This window comes from Dama dama, chromosome 30 (assembly GCF_033118175.1).
Source record: "Dama dama isolate Ldn47 chromosome 30, ASM3311817v1, whole genome shotgun sequence".
Taxonomy (NCBI): domain Eukaryota; kingdom Metazoa; phylum Chordata; class Mammalia; order Artiodactyla; family Cervidae; genus Dama; species Dama dama.
The window spans coordinates 17,497,695-17,522,652 of record NC_083710.1 but is presented as its reverse complement, the minus strand read 5'-3'; the positions used below and the strand labels follow the sequence as shown (position 1 = coordinate 17,522,652).

The following is a 24,958-nucleotide window of genomic DNA, read 5'->3' as shown; positions in this document are numbered from 1 at the left end:
AAGGAGAAAGCAGACATGCCAGATATATGAATAGCGCAATGGTGTGTTTGGGTATAGCACCTAATATTCCTGCAGAGAAAGCTGAGTGTAAACAGCTCTGAATTCTGTAATTCTCATTTCCAGGCACAGAAAAATATCTTGGGTCCTCAGGGGCAGAGAGGAGTTTTTCCCTGGTACTAAACTTGCAGAGAAATGTTTCCTGTGGGAAACTGTACGGCTCTACCCACTCAGTTGTTTACCTAGAAAAGAGCCTCCTGATTTCCACCTAAAGAATTACTTCTTGGAATTGAGAGAGATAATAGAACATCACCTGAGAAGACTGCAGGATGCCTTTTTTTTTTAAAGGAAGGACACCCAGGCGATATTGTACCACGTACACGGTGTAACACACACGCGTGCTCCACACCTGCCGTCCTCAACCGTTTCAGCTCTAGGGACCGGTTTCGTGGAAGACGATTTTTCCACAAACCAGGGAGAGGGGGACAGTCGCATTACATTTATTGTGTTCTTTATTTCTCTGATTGTTACACTGTGATATATAATGAAATAACCACAGCTCACCTCAATGCAGAATCAGATCGTCAGGCAGTAGATTTTCGTGAAGAGAGCGCAACCTGGATCCCTCGCATGCGCAGTTCACAGAAGGGTTCATGCTCCTATGAGAATCTAAGGCCACCGCTGATCTGACGGGAGCCAGAGCTCAGGCGGCGATGTGAGCGATGGGGCGTGGCTGTGAACACGGATGAAGCTTGGCTCTCCCGCTCACCACTCAGCCTCCTGCTGGGCAGCCCAGTTCCTAACAGGCCGTGGACTGGTATCAGTCCGTGGCCCAGGGGTTGGGGACCCCTGCTCTGCACACACAAATACATGTAATACTCATGGTTGAATGATTAGCTAGTATGTATCAAGCATTTCTTATATTCCAGGCACTCTTCCAAGCTCTTTATGCGTTTTATGTAAGCCTCACGACCACCCTATCAAGATAAGTACCATTTTTATTCCTCTTTCTGCAGATGAAGTATGGAGAAAGGCTAGTTAGCTGGACAGGAGGGCAGCCCCGCCCTTGAATTCAGGACTTGGAGCATTCCCTAATCCTTTGCGGTCTTTGTTTGATTTCTCTCTTTTCCATGTTCGACTCTTATTTTCCCCCTTATTTCCTCATTGCTACCCAGAGTCTACATTTCCTTCCCCCCCCCATATTTATTTCCCCCATCTTTGTTTTTCCTTTAATTGAGCATAATATAAAATGATAGATAGTGTCTATTAAATATGGCTTATGTTCCCTATGTAAAATGTTAGCAGTAGATGAATCTGGATTTTATTTCTACCTCTTTTGTAAGCTTGCTTTGATAAAGTGGCTCTTACTTATGCCATTAAATTATAGCATTCCCTTTGGCGAGAAAGTAAGTTGTAGTAAAAAAAAAAAAAAAAAAAAACAGTACCCATTCCTGTCCTGAATTTTTCAAGTGCACCCAAGCAAATTGACTTTGTACGAATTTAGATGATGCCGTATTACACTCCTGCCTCTCCATCCCATGGCTCTAGGATCAGGTCTGTGCTTTGCAGCCATGAGCGGGCAGGAGGGTGTTAAACACCACCCAGCCAGGCACTGAGACCTGTCCTGTCAGTGTCTTCCGTGGTCTTGAGCACCCCCTCACTCCTCTGCCTCTCAGAGTCATTATTGGTAAAGTGTGAGTAATAATCACATCATTTTCCGGTGATATTAAGAAGAATGACTGGCAGAAACCCTCATCGCTCTCACTGTTCAGTTAATAAGCTAAATATCAATATAAAGAACCCCAGGTATCATCTGCTCTAGAATCTTACATGAATCTGTGCCGTGACCCTACGGTTCTAACCGCCATGCATTACCTTGTCTCATCCCTTTAGTAGGAACTCTTGTCAATTCTGTGCATTTTGCAGTTTCTTTCATTTACTTCACAAATATTTCTTGAGGGTGACACCAGGTGCCAGGGACTGTATTAGACCCGAGAGTTAAGGTGATATTCCCACAGTGGAAAAATTAAATTAATATTAGATTAGCCTGTGATTTAAATACAACACATGATTTGAAGTTTCCTTTAGGAGTGTGAAGTGTTTACTTTTAAAATAGGCTCTATTTTCTCTAAGTCCACAGCCCTGTGCTGATCTTATTGAAAGAGACCGACTATGTGTTCCTTCAGCCCCTTCAAACAGTAAGTTTAAATCAAAACCTACATAAATTGTTTAAAATAATATGCCGTGAATGTTTTCTTTGAAGCTACACATTGAATACGCTTTCCTTTGTTCCTGTTTAAATTTATGAGATGTTACCTATCTCCCACATGCCTCTGCAACTGAAACTAAGGTTGATAAATAAAATCAAAAGGTTAGGTCTATATTGCCTTGGAAAGATGCTGGTTTCAAAGGGAAGATCTCTATAAAGACATCCCAAGGCTGTGAAATACCACCTCTGCTGTCATGATAGCTGGCTACAGCAGGCTTTATATCAATATCATGCCTGGCCATTACCCTGACTTCAAAGAAGAGGAAACATCTCTACAGAATGAAGAGGCATTGAACGCCAGAAACAAATGTGTGGACATAACTCTCTAGCCTTCCCACGTACACGTGGAGTGTCCCCACGCCTTGGAAAGGTGGGCAGATAAATGGATAAATAAATGGGTAAAAATTAAGGACTGCTTCTTCTGTGCTTGACTGAATAGTCAAAAATATTTCTTAACGTTCAACAGCGTTTCGTCTCTACTTTCTGCTCCCACGCCGTGAGCCTGTCAGTGAGGACAAAGCCAAGAACACCATGAGCCTATTCAGTCCTTTTCCCCCCATCATTATGTAACAGCCCTGCTGTACGAAGTCACTTAACATCGTACAGAGAAAAAATTAATCATCGGCTAATGAGATGGGGATGTGAAAAGTTTGAAAGAAGTAATTTAGAGGCCCCAATTAGGGTCTATTCTTGTGGGCCTCCTGTGAGCATCACTGGCTGATCCCAGGTCCAGGGGGGTGAGAAGGGGATGCAGGATGACAGCAGAGGTGGGGGAGGGCAGGAGAAGAGGGGGGAAGGGAAAAGAAGCTCCTGAGCGGACACAGAGGCCTTCCCAGCACTCCCGATGAGAGCTAATGCAAGCCTAAGTGGCCATGGGGAGAAAAAGATGGTGTAGAAAACCCGTCAAGGGTAGGTCTGTCTAAAAGGCCTCCCCTGGATATTTGCCTACAGGAGGTTACAAACTGGAAACTGAGAGGAAGGTCAGGTACCAGCGAAATAAATAGGAAGGGGGCTTCCCTGGTGGTCCCGTGTTTAAGATGCCACACTTCAAATTCAGGGGGACATGGGTTTGATCTCTGGTCAAGGAACTAGAGGATCCCACTCACCACGTGATGTGGCCCCCCAAAAATGGAAAACCCTGCAGTTCATCTGCTGAAGAACATCTCACCAGACTGGAGCAGGACAGATGTCCTATACACTGTAAATAGTTTCCCGTGGAGAACATTCAGACAAGACACAAGCAGGACAGTGCCAGGAGGCCACAGAGAGGGAAGAGAACTCAGTGCGGTCCCATCGCCTCATGGCAAATAGACGGGGAGACAGTGGAAACAGTGACAGACTTTTCTTGGGCTCCAAAATCACCGCAGATGGTGACTGCTGCCATGAAATTAAAATATGCTTGCTCCTTGGAAGAAAAGCTGTGACCAACCTAGACAGCATATTACAAAGCAGAGACATTACTTTGCCAACAAAGGCCCATCTAGTCAAAGCTATGGTTTTTCCAGTAGTCATGATGGATGTGAGAGGTGGACCATAAAGAAAACTGAGTGCTGAAGAATTGATGCTTTTATTTGAACTGTGGGGTTGGAGAAGACTCTTGAAAGGCCCTTGGACTGCAAGGAGATCCAACCAGTCAATCCTAAAGGAAATCAGCCCTGAATATTCATTGGAAGAACCCATGCTGAAGCTGAAGCTCCAATACTTTGGCCACCTGATGCAAAGAATTGACTCATTCGAAAAGACCCCGATGCTGGTAAACATCGAAGGCAGGAGGAAAAGAGGACAACAGAGGATGAGATGGCTGGATGGCATCACCGACTCAATGGACATGAGTTTGGGTAAACTCTGGGAGTTGGTGATGGACAGAGAGGCCTGGCGGGCTGCAATCCATGGGGTCACAAAGGGTCGGACACAACTGAGAGAAGGAAGTGAACTGATGAGCTCCCAACACAAGGAAGTAGGGGTCAGCCTGTGTGCCAGGAGACTTGGCAATGACCCTCAGAACTGGAGCCAATGAACAACAAAGTGTTCGGAAGAAATAAGCATTAAGGGGAAGGCAACTAAACGGGATATGTCTAAGGGCATCTTCTCTCCTGTGGCCAAGCGTGACCTGCAAAAAGAAATTTGCTGGGGAATCGGATGGGGCGGGAACTTACTGAAAGACTTGTCCTGCTTTTGTATAAGATGCTGAAGGCCTGGGAGGGAACATTCAAGACAGGCTGCTGCTGCTAAGTCGCTTAAGTCGTGTCTGACTCTGTGCGACCCCATAGACAGCAGCCCACCAGGCTCCCCTGTCCCTGGGATTCTCCAGGCAAGAACACTGGAGTGGGTTGCCATTTCCTTCTCCAGTGCATGAAAGTGAAAAGTGAAAGTGAAGTCGCTCAGTCGTGTCAGACTCTTAGCGACCCCATGGACCGCAGCCCACCAGGCTCCTCCATCAAGAAGGAGGAGAACCTAAAAAACACAGATCGGGGAAAACGCAGTGCAGAACCCATGTCTGTTTTGTTTCACAGCGCCCACTGCAGTGCCGCACAACAGTACCCTGAGGAGACAAGACGTGTGTTCCAGTTGATTAAGGTCCTCCGAAGGATGTCACCTTTGTGACGGAACTTCCAGAAAGACCCAAATCACGAGCGGACATGAAGCTGTGGGCACCGCCTGGCACAGAGCGGGCGCGCCAATGTGACCACTGTCTTTCAGTCCGATGCACCCAGTCAGCAAAACTGCAGAGTTCAGAATTCAGAACAGGAGTGAGCACTCCTGATCAGAGGGGCTGGTGTCTGCATGGCCTGTTTCTGGGGAAAACCCCCAGACCTCAGGAGAGGGGGCCTTCGAGGACAGTCACACGTAGAAGGACTACGGAAGCAGGAGGCCCAGGGCAGCCGAGAGGAAGCTCAGGTGTTCATGTGACCTTCTGCCATGGGTTTGAACAATAAAGGTGGGAGAGAGAACTCGACCGGGGAATAACCCCAGAGCGCAGGCCAAAGACAGCAGATAGATCATTGTTGTTTTCAGTCGTGTCCGACTCTTTGCGACCCCATGGACGGCAGCACGCCGAGCTCCTCTGTCCTCCCATCTCCCAGAGTTTGCTCAAACTCTCTCTATTGAGTCGGTGATGCCATCCAACCATCTCATCTTCTGCCACCACCTTCTTCTCCTGCCCTCAATCTTTCCCAACATCAGAGTCTTTTCCAGCGAGTCAGCTCTTTGCATCAGGTGACCAAAGTATTGGAGCTTCTGCATCAGTCCTTCCAATGAATGTTCAGGGTTAATTTCCTTTAGGATTCACTGATTTTATCTCCTTGCTGTCCAAGGGACTCTCGAGACTCTTCTCCAGCCCCACAGTTCAAAAACATCAATTCTTCTCTGCTTATCAGTCAGTATCTTGTGAAAACCATTAGATGGACTTTCTTAGCAGTCCAGTGGTTAAGACTCAGCTTCCAGTGCTCAGGGTGTGTGGGTTCAGTCCCTGGTGGGAGAGTTAAGATCCCACATGCCTCCAGGCCAAAAAACTGAAACATAAAACAGAAGCAATATTGTAACAAATTCAATAAAGACTTTATAAAATGATCTACATCAAAAAAAAAAAAAAGTTGGACAACAGAATGGGTTAGAAGTAGCAAATATAGAGGTTGCTGTCATGAGATATATCTCAATAAAGGCAGGATGCAGAGGCGTTGGAGACTGCAAATGTACAATGACCAAGCCCAGGACTTTTGATTCCAGTTCCAACTGTCCGCCTCTTCAGCTCTGTTGCTTTGGGCAAGTCACTTCACCTCTCTGGGCCACAGTTTTCTCATCTCCAAATCAAGATGGTAGGACTAGGAAATGCCCGAGTCCCCTGCAGCTCTGAAATGTAATGGTCCGCAGCAATGCCCAGTGGCCTTTGCTTCCTTGTCTAATCGAACCCATCCTGCCTGGCAGGCACCGACCGCCGTCTTTATGCCTCACTGGTGAGGCTATTGTGTCTGAGGAGTGTGTTCCGCAAGCCCAGGGGACACAGAGCAGCTCCCTTGGAGTGTGACAGCTCGGGCCTCTGCACCCAAATTGCTCTGGCAGCAAATTCAAATCCCCCGGCCCCCAGCATGAATGAATTTCCCAGAACCTTTGATGGGCGTTTACCTCCCACTCCATCAGAACATGTATGGTTCCCACATGCAGGTTACTAGAAAGATCTGACAGAGCCCTTCCCAGCCATCAGTTCTTTTCTGCACGAGTTTTGGTCAGAAGTTTTGAAAATCCCGTTCACTTGGCGTCATGTCGTATTTGCAGACATGGGCACAGATCTTCTGTCTCAAGTTAGCTGTTGACAGCTGCGTTTCCTCTAACTGCCAGCGTTGCATCTGCCGTAGGAGGAGACAGAGGGCTTTATTGATGGGATGAGGTCTTTGTTTATACGGCAGTGCACAGCTGGGCGAGGCTCCAAGAGCTTACTTGGGATATGTACCTTGGGATTAAATGGCACACACATCTCTCCACCTCCTGGTCTCTTCGGGAAGATCACAGCGGCATTTTCAATTTTGCTTTCCTAAAGATTCTGCTAGTTCGTGCGCATGCTAAGTCACTTCAATCGTGTCCAACTCTTTGTGACCCCATGGACTGTAGCCCACCAGACTCCTCTGTCCATGGGATTCTCCAGGCAAGAATACTGGAGTAGGTGACTGTGCCCTCCTCCAGGGGATCTTCCCAACCCAGGGATCGAACCTGTGTCTCTTACGTCTACCTGCAAAGACAGACAGGTTCTTTACCACTAGCGTCACCTGGGAAGCCTCACTTAACTGTTTAAAAGTACACTATCACATTAACGTACAGTCTGTGTGATCAAGTTGTTCTCGACAAATATATGGCAGTCTTCAAGGATTGTTTTTCCACAGAGGAAAAACTGAAGGGCAGTTCTGCCTCCAGGGGACTGGCTTTGAACACTTCTTCTAAGAGAATATTTAGAACTATCTTTGTGTTTCTGATCCTGATAAGGATATTGTGGGAATACCTTTTTTATACGCCCAGTGCATATGTAGAGGCCATCCTTTTTAAGACTCAGGTCAGCTGTTACACCCCTCTTGGGATCCTTCAATGATGCTGTCCCTCTGGACCAGTTTCCTAGGGCTGTCAGAACAGAGAGCAGAGGGGGAGGGCTTAAAGCAGAAATGTCTTCACTGACGGTTTTGGAGGCGAGACGTCTGGAATCGAGGTATTGGCAGGGCTGTCCTATCTCTGAAGGATCTAGAGGAGAATCTGTTTCACACCTTTCTCCTAGCTGCTGTTTTTCGTCAGTGGTCCGAGGGATTCCTTGGCTTGCGGCCTCCTCATCTCAGTCACTGCTTCCATCTTTGTGTGTCTGTCTGTGTCTCTCCTCCTCTTATAAGGACACCAGTCATGTTAGATAGGGCCCACCCTAAGCAGAGTATGACCTTACCTTAACTTGATCACATCCACAAAGACCCATTTCTAAATAAAGTCACATCCTCAGCTTCCTAGGGGAATTAGGAATTCAACATACCTGTTCAGGGGACACAGTTTAAGCCATAACACCCCCTGCCCCAAATGGGTTCTGATGTCCCCTTCTCTGTATTTCCATAGCACCTCTTATTTAAATGTTCCACAACAGTTCTCACACGATACTGTCATTTTCTGTGTAGTTATTTCTGCCACCAGACTGTTGCTTTCACTAAGAAAGGACTCCCGTCTTTGTCTTTGCAGGCCAAGTACCTAGACAAAGTCCAGCACCTAGTAGGCACTCAAATGATAGTCAAATGGAATTTATCATCATCATGATTTTTTAAAAATACTTTTATATATGTATTTATTTTTGGCTGTGCTGGGTCATGGAGAAGGAAATGGCAACCCACTCCAGTATTCTTGTCTGGAGAATCCCATGGACAGAGGAGCCTCACGGGCTACAGTCCATGGTGCCGCAGAGTCAGACACGACTGAGCTGACACCACAGCGCTGGGTCTCCATTGCTGTGCGGGCTTGTCTCTAGTTCCGCCGAGCCATGGCTGATCCCCGTTGCAGTGCATGGGCTTCCCATTGCAGCGGCCTCTCTTGCTGCAGAGTGCAGACTCTAGGATGCATGGGCTTCAGTTTTTGTGGTGCATGGGCTCCACAGATGTGGTTCCCAGGCTCCAGAGCACAGGCTCAGGAGCTGTGACGCCTGGGCTTAGTCGTCGTCGTTGTGCAGTCGCTAAGTCGTGTCCAACTCTGCAATCCCCTGGACGTTAGCATGCCAGGCTCCCGTGTCCTCCACTGTCTCCCAGAGTTTGCTCAAATTCATGTCCATTGAGTCAGTGATGCCGTCCAACCATCTCATCCTCGGTCGCCCCTTTCTCCTTCCTTCAATCTTTCCCAGCATCAGGGTTTTTTTCTAATGAGTTGGCTCTTTGCATCAGGTGGCTGAAGTATTGGAGCTTCAGCATCAGTCCTTCCAATGAATGTTCAGGGTCGATTTCCTTCAGTTACTCTGAGTCATGTGGAATCTTCCTGGATAAGAGATGGAATCCATGTCTCCTGCATTGGCAGGTGGATTGTTTACCACTGAACCACCAGGGGAGCGCCATGATGATGTTTTATGTGTATACAGTGTTGATAACATACTTACTTAAGGTTACGTGAAGTAGTTATGAAAATCCATATTAGTGTTGTAGGCAACCGTTACCATTTGTTGCATACTTACCATATGTTCAATGTTATGTTAAACACTGTGGGTTTTCATTTAATCCTGTTTACTCCACCCAAGAGCATTAAGGTTGAAATATGATTATCTCCATTTTATGGCTATTATAAGTGAGATTTAACAAGGTTAATTCAATTTCCTGAGGTCGCATAGCCAGTATGTGGGAGACCCAGGGACCTGACCGTAGGACATCTGACTGCAGACTTGGGCATGCACATGTCCGTACACACCTGTCCTGTAGACCATCCTCTGATGCTCCCGTCTTGTGGATGTAGTGTGTCCAGTGTTCATGTTCACCTCCACCTAATGAAGATGCTGAAGCTTAGAGAAGTTAAGGAACTTAACTTCTGTTCACCTGGCCGTGCCCACATCTGTCTACTTCAAGATCACCCTTTTTAGCATCTTTTTCTTGTTGATCATGCTTTTCCTTGTTGATCGTGAAATGACTTTTAAGGCTATTAAAGGAAAGGCAGAGCTGGGTTGGAAAAAGTATTACCTTAATAATCCATGAACTTAACTGACCTTACGGAAGCAAGACTTCCATCAATTGCAGTGAGAAACCCTTGCGAAAAACAGTGTCACCATCCTCAACTCCAAGAAAAAGAATGTCCCCATATATCATGTGGTTTCTCTGTCAAGTGATGACAGATCATGTTTGGAGTCAATACTTCTTATGAAAAGAGGGGAGTTACTGCACATCTGTTGGGACCCCTCCAGCCTGTCTCTGCCTGTGCATGTCTGGGCCCTGAACCCCACACCTCTGGTAGGAGGAAGGGGACCCCAGCACCCTGCTTCTGGGACGCAGCATCCTGCTGGGTTGACCTGGCAGTACCCTGCCCTGTACTCTAGGGTATCTGCTTGCTCCTTCAAACCCCAGGCATCACTCCTGGTGTCCAGAGCCTGTCTTACTTCTCCAGCCTGAGTCTCCACTTAGGTAACCTGCCCGATTGCCTAGTTTTTCTTGACCTGTGGCCCCGTAGTGGTGTTGCCAAACTCCAGTTTTGCCTGGAATGAGTCAGAACCGTGGACCATTATTTTCTCCCAGTCTGAGGGCTGTCTTTTCACCTTACTTATAGTTTCCTTTGTAGTGCAAAAGCTTTTACGTTTCATTAGGTCCCATTTGTTTAGTTTTGCTTTTATTTCCAATATTCTGGGAGGTGGGTCATAGAGGATCTTGCTGTGATTTATGTCGGAGAGTGTTTTGCCTATGTTCTCCTCTAGGAGTTTTATAGTTTCTGGTCTTACATTTAGATCTTTAATCCATTTTGAGTTTATTTTTGTGTATGGTGTTAGAAAGTGTTCTAGTTTCATTCTTTTACAAGTGGTTGACCAGTTTTCCCAGCACCACTTGTTAAAGAGGTTGTCTTTTTTCCATTGTATATCCTTGTCTCCTTTGTCAAAGATAAGGTGTCCATAGGTTCATGGATTTATCTCTGGGCTTTCTATTCTGTTCCATTGATCTATATTTCTGTCTTTGTGCCAGTACCATACTGTCTTGATGACTGTGGCTTTGTAGTAGAGTCTGAAGTCAGGCAGGTTGATTCCTCCAGTTCCATTCTTCTTTCTCAAGATTACTTTGGCTATTCGAGGTTTTTTGTATTTCCATACAAATTGTGAAATTCTTTGGTCTAGTTCTGTGAAAAATACCGTTGGTAGCTTGATAGGGATTGCATTGAATCTATAGATTGCTTTGGGTAGAATAGCCATTTTGACAATATTGATTCTTCCAATCCATGAACACAGTATGTTTCTCCATCTGTTTGTGTCCTCTTTGATTTCTTTCATCAGTGTTTTATAGTTTTCTATGTATAGGTCTTTTGTTTCTTTAGGTAGATATACTCCTAAGTATTTTATTCTTTTTGTTGCAATGGTGAATGGTATTGTTTCCTTAATTTCTCTTTCTGTTTTTTCATTGTTAGTATATAGGAATGCAAGGGATTTCTGTGTGTTAATTTTATATCCTGCAACTTTACTATATTCATTGATTAGCTCTAGTAATTTTCTGGTAGAGTCTTTAGGGTTTTCTATATAGAGGATCATGTCATCTGCAAACAGTGAGAGTTTCACTTCTTCTTTTCTTATCTGGATTCCTTTTACTTCTTTTTCTGCTCTGATTGCTGTGGCCAGAACTTCCAACACTATGTTGAATGGTAGTGGTGAGAGTGGGCACCCTTGTCTTGTTCCTGATTTCAGAGGAAATGCCTTCAATTTTTCACCATTGAGGGTGATGCTTGCTGTGGGTTTGTCATATATAGCTTTTATTATGTTGAGGTATGTTCCTTCTATTCCTGCTTTTTGGAGAGTTTTAATCATAAATGAGTGTTGAATTTTGAAGAAACAGACAAAGGATTAATCTCAAAAATATACAAGCAACTCCTGCAGCTCAATTCCAGAAAAATAAATGACCCAATCAAAAAATGGGCCAAAGAACTAAACAGACATTTCTCCAAAGAAGACATACAGATGGCTAACAAACACATGAAAAGATGCTCAACATCACTCATTATTAGAGAAATGCAAATCAGAACCACAATGAGGTACCATTACACGCCAGTCAGGATGGCTGCTATCCAAAAGTCTACAAGCAATAAATGCTGGAGAGGGTGTGGAGAAAAGGGAACCCTCTTACACTGTTGGTGGGAATGCAAACTAGTACAGCCGCTATGGAAAACAGTGTGGAGATTTCTTAAAAAACTGGAAATAGAACTGCCATATGACCCAGCAACCCCACTTCTGGGCATACACACTGAGGAAACCAGATCTGAAAGAGACACGTGCACCCCAATGTTCATCGCAGCACTGTTTATAATAGCCAGGACATGGAAGCAACCTAGATGCCCATCAGCAGATGAATGGATAAGGAAGCTGTGGTACATATACACCATGGAATATTACTCAGCCATTAAAAAGAATTCATTTGAACCAGTCCTAATGAGATGGATGAAGCTGGAGCCCCTTATACAGAGTGAAGTAAGCCAGAAAGATAAAGAACATTACAGCATACTAACACATATATATGGAATTTAGAAAGATGGTAATGATAACCCTATATGCAAAACAGAAAAAGAGACACAGAAATACAGAACAGACTTTTGAACTCTGTGGGAGAATGTGAGGGTGGGATATTTCAAAAGAACAGCATGTATACTATCTATGGTGAAACAGATCACCAGCCCAGGTGGGATGCATGAGACAAGTGCTCCAGCCTTGGGCACTGGGAGGACCCGGGGGAATCGGGTGGAGAGGGAGGTGGGAGGGGGGATCGGGATGGGGAATACGTGTAAATCCATGGCTGATTCATATCAATGTATGACAAAACCCACTGAAATGTTGTGAAGTGATTGGCCTCCAACTAATAAAAAAAAATAAAAATTGTAAAGCCAAAAAAAAAAAAACAAAAAACAAAAAATAAACTGATGAAATGAGTTAAAAAAAAAAAAGAATCTATCATCTTAAATAAACTAAAAATGAGAAAAAAAAAAAAAAGAACCGTGGACCAGGGTGGCTCAGGCTTTGTGACCTGCAGACAGTGTCTCCTGGCAAAGTCGGCCAGCCTGGCTTCATGTTTTGTCTGCTGCTCACGATCTCTCACCATCACCAGACCCCGAATGCTACCAGTTGGCCTGATTCCCACCTTTTTTCTCGTTTCTTCCCTTAGAGCTCTGTGTCCTGCCTCCTGGGCTGCCCTTGTTCTTGGCACTGACGGTGTCCGTCCATCCACTCAGCCACAGTCCAGCCCACCCCTAACCTAGTTCTGTCCAGCCTTGACCATACTATTTATTGCCTTTCTTTCAAACGGGATCTAGTGTTTACCTTAAATATGAGGTTCTTTACTGAGGCAATGCCTGGAAGGACAGAAAAGGGGCAAGCCACCGCTCGGGGCAGCTGTTGAAGAGTGCGAGAGGGATGGGGAGCAGCACAGAGCCCCGCCCGGGGCCCCTGGCTCGGCAGAGGGCACACCTGGCCCTCAGGGGCCGCCATCTAGTGATGGCGCACTGGCTCGAATGACAAGATCCCCGTGTTCCATTACGGCCACATCATCACATGCTCCCTGTACTGTGGCCCCGTGATTATTCAGACTACTCCTATCAGGCTCCCCCTGGCTGGCCCCTTCCTGGACGACTCTTAGCCCTTGGAGCCTCCGTTCACATGTCCCAGCTCTTCTGCTGAGGATGATCCTCATCCTTCCTGCTCTCTTCAAACTCTGATTTCTCCCAAGTGGGTAACGTGTTGCTGAAACCTGTGTAACTCCAGATCCGGGCAGTTGTATGTGCCCAGCACGTGTTGAATGAATGAACGAATGGATGGATTCAACTGCCATACCTCAAAAGCCTGCAACACAAACCACAGGTTGCCCTCTGAAAAACGGTCATCTGATAGATAAAACACTAAACCGATTCAACAGGATTTTTGTTTCTGCTTTTGTCTTGTCCAATTGGAGAAAGACAAAACATTTTCTGAGCTTCAGCCTCGCTGTCTCTGTGATTGCAGCTAGCCATACAGAGAGCAGCTGGACCTGGCCTCAAGCTTGGCAATAAGTGATGCATCCTCTTGCTTAAGTACAGTTTCTAGAAGGAAGTTCTATTATAAACTTGTCGTTGTTCAGTCACTCAGTCGTGTCTCTTTGCGACCGAGTGGACTGTAGCACGCCAGGCTCCTCTGTCCTTCACTGTCTCCCAGAGTTTGCTCAGACTCATGTACACTGAGTTGATGATGCCATCCAACCATCTCATCCTCTGCTACCACCTTCTCCTCCTACCCTCAATCTTTCCCAGCATTGGGGTCTTTTCCTGTGAATTGGCTCTTCGTATGAGGTGACCAGAGTATTAGAGTTTCAGCTTCAGCATCAGTCCTTGCAATGAATATTCAGGGTTGATTTTCTTTAGGATGGACTAGTTTAACTTCTTTGTCATCCAAGGGACTCTCAAGAGTCTTCTCCAGCACCACAATTCAAAAACATCAGTTCTTCAGCGCTCAAGCCTTCTTTATGGTCCAACTCTCACATCTGTACATGACTACTGGAAAAACCACAGCTTTGACTATGTGGACCTTTGTCGGCAAAGTGATGTCTCTGCTTTTTAATACAACCTCTAGGTTTGTCATAGCTTAATTGAATTATTTCTTGCTGCAGTTTCCTACCTCCTCCCATTTTTCCCTGAGTGGAATTAGAGCTTACCATCTCTCAAGTTCAAAGCAAGACAAGGAACTGACTCTGAGAGTGTCCATTCTCTCCTCGCCTTTGTCTTTTTATGCACGTGTCTCTCTCACACCTTCAAAACTTGTGCATTTTCTTTAATGCGTTCATCCGTAACAGACTCCTGTGCTGTTTGAGAATACAGTTTTCATGTGCCCATACATTGTTCAAAAGTAATGGGTTCATAATATTTTAAGTCTAATCTTTCTTACCTCTTCCCCTCAAATACAGAATCTCAGATTCTTTGAGGTCCAACATAATTTAAGCACTAATTCTTTGCTAAGTGCTTTTCAGACTATTGCACTCACCATGCAGATTTCATTAACCCCTCCCCAATCTCTTTGTATTCATGTCTCATAAAAAGCAAAGTAACTCTTGCTGTGTATTCAGATATCTTGCTCAAGAGTTGTTAATCTTTTGTTTCTATTTCTGAAGATGTATTTATTTATTTGGCCTTCAAAAAGAAAACAGAAGTCTGCTACAACTAAAAGAGAACTCAAGGGCTGGACCCCTTGTCTCATTTGGGGAACCATCTGGTTATTGTAATTCACGGAGCTCTCATTTCAGGGTTTGCAGTCCTGAGTGGTTTCAGCCTTAAATCACCCTGTGTTGGCAAACAATAGTAAGGGCCAGGCCAGGAAAGAAACAGACAAATCTCATGTATGGAATGAGATTAAATAAAGGCATCACCCTGCCAATATTCCCCTTGGCAATATGTCTGTTTCTAATAGATTCTCCTTAGAAGCCAATATGTTATGTCAGTGATGATGACATTGGAAGCCATTCTATTCTGGAACTTCTCCTTTAGAATTGGCATGTGGATCAGAAGGCTATATCTTGATTTTTTTTTTTTTTTAAGAGTAGAATACATTTGTAGTAGTGGCATGCATTATGTGAATGATAGTGTTGGGTCATTCTCAGTGGAAACTTTGAAGTGGTTATAAAAAGAGATATATTTAAAACCAGGGCCAGAGACCTGGGCCCTAGTTCTGACTCTGCCATATGTTTGCTCTGTGATGTTAGAAATCTCACTTTGCTGCTTTAAGTCTTGATTCGTTTATCTGTGAAATGGGAATAAGACTGTGAAACTTCATGAACATTTCAGATGAATAACCAGAGTATTAGACCTGTCTCTGTCCCTTCCCAAGTGTTGATGTCATTTGTACCCCACTTTGTTTTGAGCAGTTGTCTGTGCAGAATCCTGGAGTCCTCAGAGGCTTGTGCTCACAAAGACTGTCCAATCCAAACGCCACGTGAGAGACAAAGAAACTGAGAACCACGATTATAGAAGTGCCTAGGATGTCAGGGTGACTGCTTTGAAAGACAGTGCTGCTTTGGCATTTACATGGAGGGTTTCTTTAAAAAACCAAAAAGCAAAAACCAAACCCAAAACCCCACCTCCTTTTACTGAAGTGAGGCTGATATGCAGTCAGATTAAATGGATCTCCTCATAAATGGGCCAGTGGTCTTCTTGGGGTCATAAATCAGGATCACCCTGCTTCTACCGTTCAGCCCAGAAGAGGAGCGGAAACAGCCCAGGTAGCTGGAAGAAAGCTCTAACAGACTTCTTCCCGGAAAGGAAAAGTTGACACTGGGCCTCTGTCCTGGCCTGTCTTAGTAAACAAAGCCTGGAGTTGTCCCTTCAACTGCCTCTGGGCTTAGCTGACCTGTCAGCTCAGGCAAGCAAAGAGTGAGGCCTCCCAAGGGCCTGCGGCACCAGCTGGGTATGAGAACCTCAGAGGGGAGGGGGCAGGAGGGAAGAAGGGGAATGAGCTAGAATAATGGCGGAAAAAAGAGAAATTAGAGAAGCAAACTTCATTCCCAAGGACGGCTGTGGAGGGTCACCAGGGCTACCTCCAGAGGCGTCTGAGCTGCTGATCTGTCTGCCTGGGAGCAGTACCACACCACCAGGGAGAGTATTTTTTATCTGAAAACAGAAGGATCCTCAGGAGAGAGATCTCCCTGCAGCTACTCACAAACTCAGTACACTGTAACAATCCCTACGCTTAGAGAGGCCTTACTAATTAAAAAAAAAAAAAAAAAAATCCCTTTATATCCCTTTGAAATGACTTCCTTTATTATCACACTAAAAAAAAAATTCAGTGTTTATATTGGAAAACCCATCCTTTTTGTGCCCTTCCATTTTTATTGCAGGGCATAAAGCTGTATTTTTTTATTCAACAAATAAAGATTTCAGAAGGGCAGTCAGTTATTTGCTGATTAAATTAGAGGAAGAACGTGTGATTATCGAACAGAACTCGGAAATGTATATAGCTGATTTTATGCCCACACGTATCTAACCCATGGGCTGCCCGGGTGTCTCAGTGGTAAAGAACCCACCCACTGGTGCAGGAGCCGCAGGAGATGTGGCTTTGATCCCTGGGTCAGGAAGATTCCCTGGAGAAGGAAATGGCTACCCATTCCAATATTCTTGCCTAGAGAACCCCACAGACAGAGGAGCCTTTTGAGCTATAGTCCATGGGATTACAAAAAGTCAGATTCGCCTGAGTATGCAACCCAGCCTTCGTGATTATAATCACTCTTTGTTTTTTATTTCCTGGTTGGACCTGAATGCATCATTATAAAGTATGTACATCTAAACTGAACTTTTCTTAAATCTAGGTCATTTGGATAAGAAGCCTCTTTGGATAAAACCAGGTTGACAATTGGATTCACTGGGCACTTCAGTGTTAAATATATTCTTCCCACCTCCTGGGTCATAAGGCAGTTACATCTGCATTGGAAGTTAAGAAACAGAAAATAGAGTTGACAATAATAGCAGAGCTTCCTGGTTCATGGTTTTGCACTCTAATATGCTATCTTCTGTCCTGCCGTGTTAATATTTTAAATAACATATCTTCTTTTCCATGAAGCATTAAGTTCATCTTTACTCTTTACCTTTCTGTATTGCTATATTTATGCCAATGAGAAATTCATAAAAAAATAGAAAGCCTAAAGTCAAATCACCTTTGCGGGAAAACAGCAAAGTAACCACAAAAACTGATGTAAGATCCACCAACCAAAATGATATCTTATGTACTTTACAGACTCGATCTGTGTACCAGGCTTCGATCCAGGCCTCAACATGATGACTGGGATCACCCCTATTAATCCGATGATACCAGGCCTGGGGCTAGTACCACCCCCACCGCCAACAGAAGTGGCTGTCGTCAAAGAAATAATCCACTGCAAAAGTTGTACTCTTTTCCCTCAAAATCCAAGTAAGTGGCATCTGTGAGAAGTATTTGATCATCAAGTTTTAATTTCTTTCTTTTTTTTTTTAATACAGTATTCATTTTCCGATATGACTGAAAAGTTCTCCCACTTCGGTACGCAGAGCAGGGATCATGCTACAGAAGTCCTTTGTCTCTAGAATGGAACAAATCTGTGGGTTCCTGTGTCTTTCCAGGAGCTGAATCGACACCATGAAGGGCAAACGTGTGATTGGGGATGTATAGCCAGCATTAAGAATCTTTTTTTTTTTGCGCGCAATGAAGTCTAGCATTTGCTGCGGATCAGAGTGTGAAATATGTGAATACTTCCATCCATCTTCACAAATGCGTGAGAGAAACTCTGAAATGCATTTTGCTAGATGGAAAAAGGAATTAATTTGGCAGTTAGCAATTTTGGTGGGGGGAGAGTGCATCTGCGAGCTCCTGGGCCAGATTGCCTTCACTTGAAGGAAACATACATTTGATGAAGTGAATAGGCCGGTTGTGTTTTTTTTTTTTCTTAATTTAACTTCTGATACTAAGTTTATGGGCTTAAATAGCTGGAATTTTTTTTTATTCATATTAATCAGTGTTGCCTTTTTAAAGTGGACCTTCTAGAAGATTGCTTTAGTAATCTACATATAAACTAGGTAAAATGTTGTGACAGTGTACATTTTATCTTTTTATACAGCCTCCCTCAAATTTAGGAGTTTGCTCATTTAAATGTGACTAATTTTTTTTTGAAAGCGTATTTTTTTCAGGCCCAGTGTTTCCCAGCCAAGTAAGTACTGTGCCCGCTTTCAGGCTGTTTCCCGTTCTGCCTCGTCGCTCCATTATACCCCAGCAAGACAAAGCAGATAACCAGCCTCGGGTTTTCATCATGTTGTCATTTCATCATGCCTTGTACTTTGTGAAGGCTTCCTCCCTGCCCCCGCCGGTTTTCTGGGCTTCTGTATTATGAAGGAGAAATGAAATTATGCTCACATTTGCTTTATCTCTGTTCATGGATGGGCATAGCCACTCCGTAGAAGGGAGCAGAGAGGAGTGGAGAGGTGGGAAGGAGGCAGGCACTGAAAACAGGACACACCCATCCGTGTCCGTCGCTCTAGACGTTCATCATCGCTCAGAATAGAGAAAGTTAGTCTGCCAGTGTGACTTTTGCCAGGTGAACCAGAGAAAAGAAAAAAAATAAATAAATAGAGCAAAAATAAGTAAAAGGCAAAACATCCTGTGTTTTGTTGTGATTCTCAGATCTTCCACCCCCCTCCACAAGAGAACGACCTCCCGGGTGTAAGACTGTCTTTGTCGGAGGATTACCAGAAAATGCCACCGAGGAGATCATCCAAGAAGTCTTTGAGCAGTGTGGTGACATCACAGCAATTCGGAAAAGCAAGAAGAATTTCTGTCACATCCGCTTCGCCGAGGAGTTCATGGTTGATAAAGCCATTTACCTTTCTGGTACTTTGCATTACATAAGGGATTTCCCCCCCCCCCCCCCCCGGCACTTTGGTGATGTTTTGTGATATTAATACGAGCGTATTCCTTTTGGCCTTAATGCATAATAAAAGCGCTCACAGTTTGGGGCTGGAAAGGGGAAATTCTGCCTTTTCCCCTGGGCGCCAGAACCTCGAAGTCTCAGCGCGCCTCTCTGCTGCCGGCACAGTTTCCTACCACCCAGGCTTTAGGGATTCCACTGGCTTTCTAATCAATGTCCTCAAGTGCTTATTAGCAGAGAGGCGATATTATGACTACCGAGGACCACTATTATTATTAGCTGTCATTCTCGGGGGGGAATACAGCCCTCTCTCAGTGTAATTTCAGTTTTTCAGAAGTGGTTCGCCTTCTAGACATCAGGGCACCATTTTAAGATCTGTGCCTTACAGGAGGTGATCCTGGCCGAGGGGCGGCTCAGTCTCCCTCCCGCTTGCTCCTGCAGTTAGCCTGGCTAAGCCCACCCACCAGCCCTTCTTCTCTGGTGCCATTTACAGGAGGTTTTTACAGATGCGGAAACTGGGAGTGTAAGTCTGTCTTCCACCGTGTGGGTGTTGGAGCAAGTGTATGTGTTCCCAGTGAATTTAAGTTTCTCCCTCCATCGCGAAAGAGTTCGGAGACGAAGTGATAGGTACGAAGTGGATTTATTTAGAGAGAAACACACTCCGCAGACAGAATGTAGGCCATCTCAGAAGGTGAGAGAGAGCCCTGAAATATGGCATGGTTAGTTTTTAGGAGCTGTTATTTTGTAGGCTAATGAGTGGGAGGATTATTCCAACTATTTTAGGGGAAAGGGTGGGGATTCCCAGGTATTGGGCCACTGCCCACTTTTTGACCTTTTATAGTTGGCCTCAGAATTGTCCCAATGCTAGTGGTGTGTCATTTAGCAAACGCTAATATATTACAGTGAGTATATGATCACTCTCAAGCCCTACCGAAGTCCAGTCTCCCGCCGTCTTGGACCCGGTTGGTTCTAACCAGTCTTTGTCATGTCCTGTGGCCATGCCATTCTTTTAGGGGTTGTGCCCTACTCTCTTCCATCCTGTTTCATTCAGAGCCTATCAGCAAGGTTTTTGCCAAGTCTAAGAATCACAGCATTCGAAGGACGTCTTTTTACCTTTAATTCACTGCTATTCCTTCCCTCTCTTTCTTCATCTGCACATTTCAGTCTGTCACTCTGCATACCACCTCCCTCTTCCTGAGGCAAAGCTAGTGAGGGAAGGTGAGAAAAGAATAGGAAAAAAAAAGAAAAAACCTGAACATTACTAACAGATTTTCTTAACTTCTGCAGTCAGGCCCTATGGCCATCAAATCCTCTTGCAAACCCCAGAAGCCTTGGGGTTATTCCAACACTGCAGAGATACCCCTGTGCTAAATAGTGACCTGGAGAACTTTAAAAGCTTTATTCCAATAAAATCTGACAAACTGGGGCAAAAACCTAACAGTATTCCCAAATGGAGATGGAAGACAAAACATAGAAATATTTTAGAGCATTCATGTTTCTTGCAACTCCTGAGCTACAGCATCAGAATAATCTGTTAGACAACCAGGAATTCTGGTGAGTGCATGGCACTGGGCTTCACATGCCTCGGGCAAGATAACCTCTCTCTGAGCCTCTGTTTTCTCATCTGCAAAATTAAGACAGTAACAGTGCTACCTCATCAGATTATTACGAGGAATAAATCCAAATAATGGATATTAAGCACCTGGCAGGACACATGCAACATGGGAACCATTCAGTAAGTGGTTGTTTTTAACACAAATATCCTCATGATGATAAAGTAGGACTGGTTTCTCAGGAGCCTTGTCCTGGGAATTCAGATTCTAATCACAGCTCTGCCAATATAACTGTGACTTTACCCCACCTTATTAAATGAAGGGGTTAGAATAAATCAGAGGTGCTTTTCAACACCAACATACCACGATGTTTAGACCCAATCAGAAACCTCATAGTACATTGCCAGAGATGAACGGTTCCAAATCTAGGCACTTGAAAGTCCCAAATTTATGCCTCGATGCTATATTTTTTTTTTTTCAAGCTCTGACCTGGGCCCCTGCATGACTGCCCATTGGCGGCAGAAGAAGCCCACAGCAAAGGCCTCACCTCCAGCCTGCCCTGTCCGGGTGCAGCATCGTCCTGGAAAGATCTGAAGGGCTGGCTGAGAGGGGTGGGAAGGCAGACAGGCTGCCCCTCTGCCGTGCAAGCTCTCCTGCAAGCCGGAGCCCAGCTGGATGGCCTGTCTAATTTTAGGACCATGATCACATCTGAAGGCCAAGTTAAATTTAAACTCGGCCTCATCACAGGCTCTTTTAAGAGCCTTAATGATGGTGTTTGGGTGAAAGAGGGGGTGCTGTGTGGAACCAGAAATGTCTGAAAAGTGACGTTCTGGACCCAATCAGGGGAAAGTTTCTTGGCCATTTGGGACAGCTGGCCAGTCTTAGGCCATTCTCCCTGCTCAGCTGTTAGGTGTATATTACCATGGCCTGCTAGTTTGTTAAGTTCTCCACGGCCAAGATACACTCTGCTTTAGCATTAATACTGCTCCTCTGTGATCAGTATTGATAGGTATTGTTACGTCTTCCCTTTTTGGGAGAATACCTTTTAAACTTGGAAGGGAGAGGGTCATAACAGGAATCAGATGTGAGATTAGTTTCACGCTTGTAACTTTTCAAAGATGTGAAGTGCCCTCCTGGGGAGGCGCCAGGCCGTCCTGGGGTTTTCAGCTCAGTCTCAACCCCAGATACTAAGACGATCCACTGAAATCTACCACTAGAGCTTGAGCGTCGGCGCCGTGCCGCCAGCATCTCACAGCGGTGTCTCATGTGCAGTCCCCACACAGCAGAAGCGCTCCTTCTGCTCTCTCTTCTGGCGGCCCCTGACAGCCGGGATCCTGCTGGGACCTGAATTTATGTTTCTAAAATCCAAGCACCCCAAACTGAAGAGCAACCTCAAAGCCAAGCCGCCTCCATTTGAAGTTAGGCTGGCGGTCTGGTTGCAGTTCCGTGTGTGTTGATGGCTCAGATCCAGTTGCGGCTCATAATCTCTGTAAGTTACATCGCTCACAGCAAATCCCCCAGAGACCTCCGGCCCTTTTTTTTTTTTTTTTTTTTTTTGTCTAGCTCTGGTTTCTCACACGGGTTCCTGTGGCCCTCAGAGATTGCACACAAACAGTTTGTGCAGTGCCGTGTGCCAGATGAGGTGCTGGAGGGCTGTAAGGAAGGCCTCTTGATTGAAGGTAAAATATTCTCCTGCGTGCCCCAGAGGATAAGTGGAAATAAAACAGCATTGCCAAATTGCCGTGCTAATTGTGGCTTTTGCAGCTGCCGAGAGAGAGAGAACAGAGAGGCAGCATTTTCTAGGAGAATGAAGCGATAGCCTGTGAGTGAGGTGTGGTAGAATTTACTATGTAGCCCTTTTAAAATATCATGGATATTCTTTATTTACTCACACTCCACCGCATTCTGAAAAGAGTGTAAGCGAACTTATTGGGCGGAGTTACAGTACATTGAAAATAGAAAACTGAGGCCATAAAAAGCAGAGGGGGATAGAAAAAAAGCTCCCTGCTCCATTGGTTTGTGAGCTTCCTGGAAGCCAGAGGGAAGAAGGAGTTAGGATGGGTGTCCTGGTGCTTTTGATCATCTTGGTAACACTGGCTTGGAGATCCCTCCCAGCTGAGCGCTTAGCTGCCCATCTGTAACAGATCTACCCTGGCCCCCTTCCAAATCGCGGAGGACAGCAACTTCCCACCTCCCCTGGGAAGGATGTCCTTCCTAAGGGGAAAAAGAGGTCAGCGAGAGCTCCCAGGCTCACCTTGAATGGCCTGGACCCGACTGTCGACAGTGGCACGGGACCATGTCGTGACCCTGTGATGTGACCAGACTCCCCCATTGGTTTCAGGTTACCGGATGCGCTTAGGGTCCAGCACGGACAAGAAGGATTCGGGCCGCCTGCACGTGGACTTCGCCCAGGCGCGGGACGACTTCTACGAGTGGGAGTGCAAGCAGCGGATGCGCGCCCGCGAGGAGCGGCACCGGCGCAAGCTGGAGGAGGACCGCCTGCGGCCGCCCTCGCCACCGCCCATCATGCACTATTCGGAGCACGAGGCCGCCCTGCTGGCCGAGAAGCTCAAAGGTAGGAGCCTGGCTCCGGCTTCCTTTGCGTCCGCGCCGACCAGCGCCCTGCCCAGGCGCCGAGGGCCCGGGCGTCTCTCCTGGCCTTTTGCATCCTGACCTCATAGAGCTGGCGTCACCCACCTGGGATTCCTCATGCTCCCTGGACAGAGCCCGGCCCCCACCCGGCCGTGAGTTCTCCTTGATTGGGTGCGTTCATCACTCAACAAAATTCATGCAAAGAGGGGCAGGAGAGCCCTTGCGCTAACTGCAAAGCAGGCTACCAGGTTCCCACCCATGTTGAATGAGCCCATGTCTCCTCCTGTGGGGCCGGGCGGTCCTGGGGCTCCTGCTGATCTGTAGGGTCTGCACCTCCACTGGGCTCTTAACCAAGCTTCCCCAAAGGCTCATCGGAAACCAAGCTGGGACCTGTGCAGGACAGAAGAAAAATGTAGAAGAGGGCCCCTGTCTTCAGAGCCTGAGTGAAAGGGACCCTCCTAACACCTTCAGAAGAGTGAGGTCTAGAAGTGAGAGCATTTCATTTCTTTCAATGTTTGCTGTGCTCCTCTCCTGGGTTTGAGACCCTGGGAGAGACAGACAAAGGCTTTAGTACCTGCCGCAGTGAACCACAGATGATTGGGGAGGGTCCAGATTTTGAAGTTAGGATGACATGAGCGTGAGTTCTGTTTCCTTCTTGATCAGAGTTGTTCAACCCCAGTAACATGGGTGCATTGTACAGGCAAGTGGCGGTCAAACCTCCTCGGTTATCAGGCATGTCAGGTTTTAAAGAGAGAACACAGGTCGTGGTCGCTGGCCACACACAAGTGTCTACAAGGAAATGATGCACTGTGACAAAGCCAGTAACACAGTGGTCCCTCTGTATATGAGCAACATGCTTGGGAACTCAGGGACACGTGTGCGTGATGTTGAGGAACGTGTCAAGAAAGCTTTCACAGAGGAGGCAGAGCTTGGACCTTGCAGGAGAAACAAGAATCCCCCCCAACCCCCAGGAGAAGAAAGGGTCCAAAGACATTCTTGTCAGAGGCGGGAGCCCTAGGAATAAAGACACAGAGAAGCAGATGGGGAATTTGGCACAGAAAGAGAAAGGAGGGTTGCCTCCTCTGGGGGAACGTGAGAGCCGCTTGGAAGTTTACAGGAGTGAAGGTGACGCTGGGAACGCAGTGTGGGGCCAGACGGCAGAGCCCGGAAGTCTGCTTCTGGATCTGGGTTTTATTCCATAAACAGTGCAGAAGTCATGAAGGACTCTTAGGAGAGGAGAGATGGGACTTGTCCTTGGGAGTGTTTTAGAGCCTCGCTGGCAGTGTTCAAAGTGGATTGCGTGCTTTCACTAAAGGGAACATGAAAAGCTGCCCCAGACCTATTTTCAGAAGATAAAAAGTTGACATTCTATTTAAAAAAAAAAAAAAAGAATTTTAAAAAATCATTTATTTATTTATGCATTTATTTTTGGCTCCCCTGAGTCTTTGTCACCGCGTGTGGGATTTCTCTGGCTGCGGTGAGTGGCCGCTGCTCTGCAGTCGCCGTGTGCTGGCTTCTCGCTGCCGTGGTTTCTCTTGTTGCAGAGCGCAGGCTCTAGGCAGGCTTCAGTAGTTGTGGCCCACGGGCTTAGTTGCCCCAAAGCATGTGGAATCTTCCCAGGTCAGAGATTGAACCCACGACCCTTGCATTGACAGGTAGATTCTTAACCACTGGGCCACCAGGGCAGTCCTAAAAAAAGAATTAAAAAAAAAAAAGATTTCTGCTTCTAGTCTTCATCCTCTCCTCTGGCCTCAGGGACCCTTAATCAGATGTAATTGCCACTGAAACTGTGGACTTGGAAAATTTTTTGCAAAATGCACCTTGTGAGAGCTGTGAATTGAATTTATTCAGTGTCTTACTGAGGACTACAGCTCAGAAGACAGCCTCTCAGATGGCTCTGAGGAGCTTTTCTGGAGGTAAAGGAGGTAAGGAGGAAGCGTACGCGCGATTTTGGTGAAGGGGGTAGCTGCCAC

The 24,958-nt window shown here is 45.9% G+C and overlaps 1 protein-coding gene across 2 annotated transcripts in view; it reads left to right on the top strand.

Annotated features, from left to right (window-relative positions):
- The window catches only part of ENOX1 (ecto-NOX disulfide-thiol exchanger 1), a 662,946-nt gene that overhangs the window by 465,313 nt on the left and 172,675 nt on the right, over positions 1 to 24,958 (top strand). For both annotated transcript variants that reach the window (XM_061133275.1, XM_061133276.1), the window contains 3 exons: positions 17,181 to 17,354; positions 18,597 to 18,803; positions 22,735 to 22,968. In XM_061133275.1, the coding sequence (XP_060989258.1) occupies positions 17,181 to 17,354; positions 18,597 to 18,803; positions 22,735 to 22,968 (615 nt within the window). The remainder of the gene's footprint in view (positions 1 to 17,180; positions 17,355 to 18,596; positions 18,804 to 22,734; positions 22,969 to 24,958) is intronic.